Raw genomic sequence first — 10,701 nt, 5'->3', positions numbered from 1 at the left:
CTCCTCCTCCTCCTCCTCCTCCTCCTCCTCCTCCTCCTCCTCCTCCTTCTTCTTCTTCTTTTAGTTCAGGGCTCAAACCAAGAGTCACACATGCCAGGAAAGCACTGTCCTCTGAACTACATCCTAAACCTTCCTGCATTTTTGAGACAGGGTCTCACGTAAGCCCAGACAGACCTGGAACTCACTATTTGGCTCAGGCTAGCCTCAAATTCTTGCAGGTTGTTCTGCCCAGCTTTCTGAGTGCTGAAATTACATGCCCAGTTAGTAAATAGATATTTTAAAATATATTTTATATTAAAATGCACACACACATATATGAGAGCACGTCGTCTCATATACTTTCTGTTTTGTGGTTGCTTTTGTTTTGTGAGACAAAAGTCTCATATGGCCCAGGTAGGACTCAAACACTCTTACTAGGGGATGACCTTCAACTCCTGATCTTCCTGCTTCTAACTGCCAAGTTCTAGGCTTACAGGCACAGGCCACCACATCTGGCTGAAGTCATTCTCCTGACTAAACCATGGATCATTAACATTCATGAACTAGCCGGGTGGTGGTGGCACACGCCTTTAATCCCAGCACTTGGGAGGCAGAGGCACATGGATTTCTGAGTTCGAGGCCAGCCTGGTCTACAGAGTGAGTTCCAGGACAGCCAGGGCTACACAGAGAAACCCTGTCTCGAAAAACAAAAAACAAAAGAAAACAAAAAATCATGAAATGTTTTGGATCAAATGTTTAGTTACAAGATAATCAGTTAAGCTTTGCAGAAGGATTGCAGAGACACACATGCTTATAAGGCTAACAGGATGGCTTTTATTTGTTTGTTTCTATAAGTTTGAGTAATCAGTTAAATTTTTCTACCTGTGGTGGCGAAAGCTGTGATCCCTTTTATACTGTGAATACCTCTTGGGGTGGGGTGTCGAGTGACTGTCATGTATCAGGTACTGTTCTGAGTTCCTTGGGGTACAATAGTGAAGCAAAGGCCCATGGGTTTGGCGAGGTTTGCATTTTAATGAGGAGACTGATAAAAACAATAAGGAAGAAGTTCTCTGTGTGTCAGGGAGAGATGTGTTGGAGAGGGTGCTGGGATGTGCTTCCCCAGGAAACAGGCTTAAGTGGGAGCTGGAAATTGCTTATCTTGGGAAGAGATTTCTAGGCAGAGGAAAAGCCTCGGATTGGTACACTGCTCCTAGCTGGCCAAAGCCGGTCCTGATTAGCTGGTCCAGCTTTCCCTTTTACCAATCAAATGGATTGAATTAGAGAAGCACAAGCTATCACAGTGAACTCACTTTGATGAACTTTATGTCCAGAGACTCCAGGTGGGGCTGAGGAGCTCAGAGGGCCTTCCTGTCTTCGGGCCACTCACACTTGCTCCACAAGATGGCCAGTTTCCAACAGGCACTTCCGTGATTTTAGCTACCCTCTCACTTCCTACTCCACTGGGGGAAAAAAACTCCAGGCTATTAGAAGGGCTTCCATTCTATTAATAAGATCTCAGTGTCATTGTCCTTGCTAGCCCACTGCTTACTCAAAACCCTTCCTCTCTATTCCTGAGCAGGACAGTGCATTGGAGTTCAGGCCCTGTCTCTGCAGGATGTCTCCCCACACTCCTCTTCCTTCCATGTTAACAATGCTTTCTCCACAGGCCCTGCTCACTAGGTCGTTCCTGCCAGCTTTGAAACGGGCTCTGCTACCTACGGTATGTTTTCAGTCTCTAATTTTTATAGTGCTGATGATCAAACTTAGGACCTTGCCTATGATAGGCAAATGGTCAAATGATCTTCCACCAAGACAAATCGCCAGCACTCAGCCCTCTGTTTTTTGTGTTTTTTTTTGTTTTTTTAATTTTGAGACAGAGTCTCACTAAGTTGTCTATGCTACCTTGAACTTACTTTTTAGTCCAGACAGGCCTCAGACTTATGACTCTCCTAACTTACTCTCTTGAGTAACTAGGAATACACCACCAGATCTAGAAATATTTTGCTTTTTAAACAACTGATACATGCTGGGCGGTGGTGGCGCACGCCTTTAATCCCAGAACTTGGGAGGCAGAAGCAGGCAGATTTCTGAGTTCGAGGCCAGCCTGGTCTACAGAGTGAGTTCCAGGACAGCCAGGGCTATACAGAGAAACCCTGTCTCCAAAAAAAAAAAAAAAAAAAAAAAAACCACCAAAAAAAACAACTGATGACAAGAATAAATACATTTAGAAAATATCCACCCATCCATCCACCCACCCATCCATCTATTAATTCATCCTTTCATTTAGTGTATGTTGGAGGAGTCGGAGCTACTGTATAGTTTCTGGAAATCAAACTCAGGACATCAGGCTTGGCAGCAAGTGCCTTTACCCGCTGAACCATCTTACAAGTCCTGAACACATCCTTTTTTTTTTTTTTTTTTTTTTTTTTTCCGAGACAGAGTTTCTCTGTGTAGCCCTGGCTGTCCTGGAAATCACTTGGTAGACCAGGCTGGCCTCAAACTCAGAAATCCGCCTGCCTCTGCCTCCCAAGTGCTGGGATTAAAGGCATGTGTCACCACCACCCGGCGAACACATCCTTTGAGATACTAGTCAGCACATGTTTTCAAATACATGAGACAGACAAAAGTGTCCTATATTAAATAATTGTGACATTAAATAAATGCCACATTAATTTGGCACATAAATGTGGCATTAATTAAATAAATAATTTCTGTGTGCAGAATTAGAAATTTTTTTTGATCTCGTCAGTATTGAATTGAACAGCAGCAGTAAAACATTCACAGCCTCCTGACCATTTTGAACATTGTGTATCTGTGTTTTGCTCACAAGTATATGTTTCACATGCATGCAGTGCCTAGAGAGACCAGAAGAGGGCATTGGAGCAGCCAATTGGTGCATTGAGCCACCATGTGGATGCTGGGAATCAAACCCAGGTCCTCTGGAATAACAGCTAGTGCTCTTAACTACTGACCCATCTCCCCATTTTCCAGCACTTCTAAGAATCACTCTCATGATGGTATATAGGACGCCATCTTTATAAGCTGCTGTTATTATTTCGTGGTTGTTTTGGGGATGGAACCCAGGCCCTCGAGTATACTCAGCAAGTGTTCTACCACTGGTTGTAGCTCTAGGTATGGGAGATGGTTTTGAAATAAAGATATTTAATCCTGGGCTAGAAAGATGCCTCAGCAGTAAAGAACACATATTGCTCTTGCAAAGGACTGGAGTTCAGTTCCTAGTACTTACATGGGAAAACACCTGTGACTCCATTTCTGGGGTTTCTGATTCTCTCTCTGGCCTACAAGAACATCTGCTCTCTCTTTCTCTCTCCCACCCCCACACACATATACATATAATTTAAAAAATAAAATAACTCTTTAAAACCTAATTCTAGTATACTGCTTCATCAAATTGTATTGTGCAAATAGTCTTCCCATCCCACAGATGCTGTAAAATGCAAATCTGGGGTCAGTAGTTTGGGGCTGGAGCCTGGGACTCTTAGTTTTCAACAAATATCCTGGACATTCAGAGTCTACAGGTCAGTGAACCATTCTTGCGTTTAGAGAATATAAGAATATAAGCATTTCCATATGTATTATCTTACTTGTTCCTTGTCACAGCTCTATAGCGATTCACCAAGATATATATGTTCAACCAAATCCAGCACATATACGGGTGTAATGAAGTGGATAACTGACCAGCAGGCAAACAAAAAGGATATGCAGACCAACAGCTGGAGTTGACCTTCCGTATCTAGAGCTCCGAATCTAAACAAGGGTAGAAAATACTCAGGAAAAAAAATGTGTTTGGGTTAAACACGTACAGATTTCATTTTCTTGCCATGATTCCTGAAAAACAACAACAAAACAAAAAAACAACAAAAATGCTAAGAACTGTTTGCATAACGTTTACATCTCAGTAGGTAGTATAAGGAGAGACCTAGAAACATGTAAAGTAGATGCGGGGAAGCCTGCAGGTTAGTGACTTCAGCTCCCTGGATTTAAATAGTGTTCAAAACCAAGCAGGAAATAAAGGGGTTGTAGGTTGGGGTAAGTTTATGGGGAGGTGATTTTAGCTGGGGAGGAGAGAAGAGCCACCGGGTCATGAGCAGGCTCTATGCAGGCACTAGGAAATTCCATCCACCGGGAGTTCAGGGAGGGAAAGCCCCAAAGCAGAGGGAGGATAGGTGGAGCAGTCATGCCTGTTTGTAGGAGAAGTGAAGGCGTGTCTTCAAAATAAGCCTTGAGGGTTGAAGATCAAGAGTGACAGGCCTGGAATTTGTTTTAGATCATGCTGGCGGCTGTGCGGGACTATCCCCGGTCACCTAGGAGCTATGTATGTTATTGCGAGCCCTGGCAACCTGGAGTGGTGAGGACCAGCTAGAGGTTCAAGAAACCCAGTACGGACGACAGGTCTCTCTGAGCACACTTAGGACGTCCAACACAAATGCGCTCCAAGGGATCGCTTTAATCCCGCCCCCCACTCTTTTCTTTCTTTCAGAGGATCTGGGCCTCCCTCCTTCTATGCTTTGCTGATTGTGTGGACCTCTGGGGCTCTGGTCCTTCTTTGCCTCAGCCTCTCTGCAAAGAGACCCGGACACAGCAACACCCTAAGGATTTTTTGCAGCTGAGCTCCTTAGAGCCTGTCGTCCCGTTCCTCGGGGAAACGGCGCTTCAAGCAGCCAGGGGCCTGGACACCGAACTCCAGACGCCGTGTTCCCTCCCTGGAGACTCCCTCAGCGCTGCCAGGGGTGGAGCCCGTGCGGCACACTCGAGGGGATCCGAGGGGGGCTCGGCGCACCCTCGACTATCCGGCAGCGGTTGCGACTCTCTCCCAGTGCCCAGCGAGGGACGCCGAAGCGCGGCGTGCGCACCGTTGGCCTGCAGGGGGCGCCCGCGCCCCGGCCCGCCCTCCAGGCCTCCGCCCGCGCCCCTGAGCGGCCCGGGGCGGGCGCAGCCGGCCAGCGAGCTCCGGAGATCGACTGCCCGCGCGCTCACTTCCGCGTCCCGCCGCCGGCCGCCGCCATCGGACAATGGGCCGCGCGCCGCGGCTGCAGTGAGCTCGGCTGGATCCGGCCGCCTGCCCGCCCGCCCCAGGCCGGGGGCTGCCCAGTGCGTTTGCAAGTTCGGTTGCCAGACGTGGATGTGAGCTTACTTTTTCTGGGTACGTTCTCTGTCTTCTTTCGCCTGTTTTGGGTTTTATGACTTGGAGAAGGGAACTTTTCTAAGCAGGCCGGGCAGGGACTGAAGGCTACTCTGCCCCCACGTGGACTCTCCCCAGGGGAAAAGAAGTCTGAAAGTAAACTTAGCGCCGCAGGCCTGAAGGCCTCAACTTTGGCTGGACTGAAAGTTTTGGAGTCATGACCTTCTCGCTGAGCAGGTGGGAATCTTTATCTGCCTTGGGCTGGACCTGAAACCTCGACCAGCACCCAACTCTCCCCCACCCCATACACACCTTGTACCAGGCTAGGCCCCGGACACTGATCTACAACATGGATAAATACGATGATCTCGGCCTTGAGGCCAGTAAGTTCATCGAGGACTTGAACATGTATGAGGCCTCCAAGGATGGGCTCTTCCGGGTGGACAAGGGTGCTGGCAACAACCCAGAATTTGAGGAAACTCGAAGGGTGTTCGCGACCAAGATGGCCAAAATCCACCTCCAACAACAGCAGCACCAGCAGCTTCTACAAGAGGAGGCCCTACCTCGGGCAGTCAGAAGCCCTGTCAACGGTGGGAACCGTCAGGGTGTGAGCAGCAAGCTGGCTGCAGATGGGGCGGCTAAGCCTCCTCTGGCTGTGCCAACAGTGGCACCTAGCTTAGCTACCACCACTGCGGCCGTGCAGCCCTCATACCCATCCCAGGAGCAGAGGACCAGGCCATCTGCCCATGGTGCAAGACCTGGCAGTCAGAACTGTGCTTCCAGGGAGGGGCCTGTGAGTTCCCAGAGACCTGCTTTACACGGTCTGGGTCCCTGTGAAGACCCTTCCTGCCTCACTCACGGAGACTATTATGACAATTTCTCTTTGGCAAGCCCACAGTTGGGTGATAAACCAGAGGAATCCCCTAGCAGCACGAGTCTGAGTGTAGGGAGTGGATGGCCTGGTTGCCCAGGGAATGATTCCCAATTGCCCAGATCCTGTGGGGACCGTCACCCTTACCAGCCACAGCTCTCTGTATGCTCTGGCAGGTCTTTTGAAAGTGGCATAAGTGGCCAAGACGGTGGCATGGGTGGCCATAGCAGTGAGAAGCCAACAGGCCTTTGGTCCACTGCCTCCTCTCAGCGTGTGAACCTCGGCTTTTCTTCCATGGGCTTGGAGAATGGGACCTCAGCTCAACCCAAGGGCACAACTGTTTCAGCACCGATGGTCCCTAGCAGCGCTAGCCAAGGAGCTTGTCCCAGAAGAGATTCAGGTCTGGGATATGAGGCTTCAGGCAGGGTCTTCAAACCCCTTGTGGACACTCAGCCTTGGCTCCAGCATGGGCCTGAGTCTTACCTCTCTGTTTCTGCTCCATTATCCTCAACAACTGGCACGGACAGTGCCCAGTCAGGTGTGACCACTGGGCTGGATGCTAAGCTTGGATGCGTGGAGTCTGGCACTAGTCCCAAGCCCAGCCCCACCAGTAATGTCCATCCGGTAATGTCCACTCCGTCTGAGTTATCTTGTAAAGAGAGTCCTCCCAGCAGGTCCACTGACAGTAGCCTGGGACCTGTGCTCCCAGAGAGCCCCACCCCCTCCAGGGTGAGGTTGCCCTGCCAGACCCTTGCACCAGGCCCAGAGCTTGGACCCACCACTGCGGAATTGAAATTAGAAGCCCTTACCCAGCGTCTGGAGCGAGAGATGGATGCTCACCCCAAAGCAGACTACTTTGGTAAGTAAGATGCTTTGGAGTTGCCTGCGGTGGAGTGACAGTGTCCACACTAGGATGCTACAGCCGATCTTGAAGTGGCCTGCTATTGTTTTCTCCTTCGTCTTTCAGCTACTTCTGCTCCTTTAGAAACTTGAAAGCAGCTGTGGGCAGAAGGCAGCCTTTGCGTACGGGAGTTACCCGTGTGTGCACTTGTGAAGCAGGTTGGGATTGCTCATAACTGTCCTCAAAAAAGGGAAGTGAAACTGGGAGGTGGTGGTGCATGTCTTTAATCCCAGCACTTTGGAGGCAGGGGCAAGAGGATCTCTGAGTTTGAGGGCAGCCTGGTCTATATAGCATGAGTTCTAGGACAGAGAAACCCTGTCTTGACAAACCAAACCAACCAACCAACCAAACAAACAAACAAACAGAAAAAGAGGGATATGCTGTGTGTTTGAGTTTCTACGGTCTGAGGTACCACCTCAAGCCTCTTGCAGTGACTGGCTTGAGCTGGACTTGAATTGGAACATTTTTCCTAGAGCCAAACTTATGGTTGTTCTACATGGTGTAAGAGTGTGGAATGTGTGGCTTTTGTTCTTGCCTGCTGTTCAGTATGGTGGTTCTGCAGGTAGACCTGTACCAGCATCGTATCTTTGCCCAGATGCTGGTTCCAAAAGGAAATCTTTAGCCCCTCCTTGATCTGCTGCAGCAGGAACTCAGGGTAAGAAGATCCAAGGAGAGCTAATTCTGCAGGATCACAACAACAAATGGGCTGGGTGCCTCTTGACTCAGTCCACACCCAGGCACCAGCCGCAGCAGGTGATACCCACAGGTGTGGCCTGAAAGAAGATGAAGGTGCTTCCTGAGGCTCTTACCCAAGGTTGCAGATTTCATTCTCTCTTCTAAAAAAAAAGCCACAAACTCTTTACAGACGACTGGCTTCAACTTTTATTTCTGCATGGGGTTTGGAGGCAACAAGAAAGTAGCTGTATTCCTTTGTTAAAAACAGTGGCCTGTCTCATGGGAGGGTGACTTGGAAAGACAGCCTGTGCTTAGGAGTCTGTGGCTTTTTTCATCTTTTATTTTTTTTTTTCTCTTTCCATTTTTGGCTTCATGAGTAATGGGTTCATGATTTCTCCAAAGTCTAAGTCCTACCAAATAGTAGCTCCACCAGTAGAGGAGGGCTGAGTCAGGGAAGGCCCTTGAGGGAAAGATGCTGGCTTTTTCCTACTCTCCGAAAGAACCGATTTGTCCTGAGACCTTGGGAGGGTCACAAGCCCAAAGAGACGGGCCGTGGGCATATGTGCAGTCCATAGTAGTGCTGAGCTCTGCTTATTATGAGCAGCTCTGGGAACTAGTGCTCACGACACTCAGCAATCAGAGGTCATGGTTGCTGTTAAGTGGTTTCTTCTTAGATTTATTTATTTTATTATTTTATGTATGTGAGTGTTTTGTCTGTGTGTATGTGTGTATGTGTACCACAAGCATGTCTAATGTTGGTAGAAATCAGGAGAGGGCTTCAGATTGCCCGGGACTGGAGTTACAGATGGTTATGAGCCCCTATGTGGGTGCTGGGAGTCGAACCTGGGTCCTCTACAAGAGCAACAAGTGTTCTTAACTGGTGAGCTAACTCTCTAGCTCCTTGTTTTGTTTTGTTTTAAGTGTAAAGCACTTTCTTGCTGTGAACTGCCCCATCTTGTTTGCAAAGACTGACCTTGAGAAATAATATTTAGCTGGAGATGTGGTGTATCTTTTAATTTAAACTTACTGTTTTTAATTTAAAGCTCATAGAACAAAACCATTTGTTCAGGGGTGCTAGTTCATGTTCACCATCAGAACACTGATATTGACCCATACTCTATTCATTCATTCTCCAAGCATTGATCACCTGTCTGGGGTTGTGCTCCGGGCCAGGCCTTGGGAATCACAGTGGATAGACAGTACAAGCAGTAGGAAATGATCAAGTACAAGGGAGAGAGAAATTTTAGGATGACGCCTTGTCCTGTGGGTGACATTACTTGTTTTGATCTGGGTCGTAAAGTGAGGTCTCAACTGAGAAGATTCCGTTTGGGCAGAAGCTCGAAGGTCAAGGAATGATGGGACCACTGCGTACCTTTGTAGGGAAAGGGTGGAGTTTGTGGAGCTCACGGCAGGGGAGAGTCTGCCCTGTGGCTGCTTTGATGGTGGAATGTCTATCTCTGACTAATCTTGTGGCAGGAAAATTCCTCCCTTTAAGGGCTCAGCAGGCAAGTTTTGACAGACTGTGCGCTTTCCCAGGCAGCCCTCCCTTGCCTTTAACCAATTACCCAGGCCTTTCCCCCTCCCTAGGGTCTCATAGTACTTGCAAGATTCGGAATATATTAAGTCATGTATTAAACTTTTGCTTCCAGGTAGGATATTATTTCATGGCACAGCACTTTTGCCAAAGGGAGCTGAGGTGTCCTCTCACTATCAGTCAGTAGAACTCTAGTCAGAAGCAAGAAAGACTGACGTCTGGTTTGTTAGCCTAGATACCTTCCTGAACTAGACTGAAGGTGTCTCTTGAGCATCTGATTCTGGGCAGTGCGTTTGTCTCTTCCCCTTCACGGCCAGTGAATGCTGTTGGATTCTGAAGATACCCAGTTTCTGGTTATTTAATGGTTTTAAACCTTTTATTAATGGGGGAGGGGTAGGTGGGTACCGTGGTATGTGTATGGAGGTCAGAGGAACACTTGTGGGAGTCAGTTCTTATTCTACCATGTGGGCCCTGGAGGCAGGTTTGGCAGCAAGTGCCTTTACCTTTTGAGCCATCTCGCTGGCCCTGGTTTTGATTATTTGTTAGTTTAACTTTGCATGGATGTCGTTGTATATCTCTGTGTGTTGTTTTTGTTTTTAATTATTAATTAATTAATTAAAACTTGAGACAGGGTCCCACTCTATAGCTTAGGCCATAGCTCTCAATGACCTTCCTGTCTCAGCTCCATGAGTGCTGTGACGATGGATATTAGCTACTGCCTCGGGCTCCCTTATGTGTCTAGACAGGCCTTATTTCCTTCCACTGTGCCCCTGTGTTCTCTGGGACTCTTCTGTGGCTCTTTCTAGCCCATGAGGAAATATAATTGTGCATATTTATGAAACAGTAGACGGCATACCATTTCAGCACAAAGGACAGGAGGCAAATGGCGGCGCTTGGTATTGCCATTCCTCAGACTCCTGTCATTTCTTTGTGTTTCACAATCCTATTAGGTCCCTGGAAACATCCAGTCATCTGTCCTCAGCTATTGTCGTCACACACACACACACACACACACCACACACCACACACCACACACCACACACCACACACCACACACCACACACCACACACCACACACCGTGTATAAGACATGAGATGTTGTTCCTGTCCAGTCCTGGCTCATCCTTTCCCACCCTACCCAGTCTCTGTTCTGCTCTGGTAACCACTGGTCTGTTCTCTGCTTCTTTGAAATCAACTCTTAAACTTTTATATCTCAATGACGGTATGTGGTATTCATCTTTCTGCCTGATTTACTTCATCTCACAGGGTGAATGCCGCTGGTGCTCTGTCGGGGATGCTTTTGGGCTCCCGGATTCCCTGGTGCTCATTGCTCTTAGAAGATACTGTTCACACAGAAGAACTTCTGTTTTCATGAAGCTGTTCATGCCACCGAGAGGAGATGGAGATTCAGGGTGCCATGGCCTTGTTTATTTAGGCCCTAACTTTTCCTCCTCAATCTGGGTCCTCTCCTCCCTTACTAAGGCCCAAAGCACCATCTCAGCCTGGCTTTCTTGGAAGCTAACTCTGAGACTTTGTTTTGGAGGGTGCTCACTGAGTGGTACTCTTGGGGTCCACATCTGACCCCATAGGGAGGCAGC

At 48.3% G+C, this 10,701-nt stretch overlaps 1 protein-coding gene across 1 annotated transcript in view; it reads left to right on the top strand.

The window, feature by feature from the left end:
- The first annotated feature begins 4,928 nt into the window (after positions 1-4,928).
- Limd1 (LIM domains containing 1) overlaps positions 4,929-10,701 on the top strand; it is a 43,364-nt gene continuing 37,591 nt past the window's right edge. The window contains exon 1 of the mRNA XM_028767393.1: positions 4,929-6,852. Coding sequence (XP_028623226.1) covers positions 5,472-6,852 — 1,381 coding nt within the window. The 5' untranslated portion in view covers positions 4,929-5,471. The remainder of the gene's footprint in view (positions 6,853-10,701) is intronic.

Source organism: Grammomys surdaster, unplaced genomic scaffold, assembly GCF_004785775.1.
Source record: "Grammomys surdaster isolate TR1022 unplaced genomic scaffold, NIH_TR_1.0 172, whole genome shotgun sequence".
Classification (NCBI taxonomy): domain Eukaryota; kingdom Metazoa; phylum Chordata; class Mammalia; order Rodentia; family Muridae; genus Grammomys; species Grammomys surdaster.
This window is presented reverse-complemented; position numbering and strand designations above follow the sequence as displayed.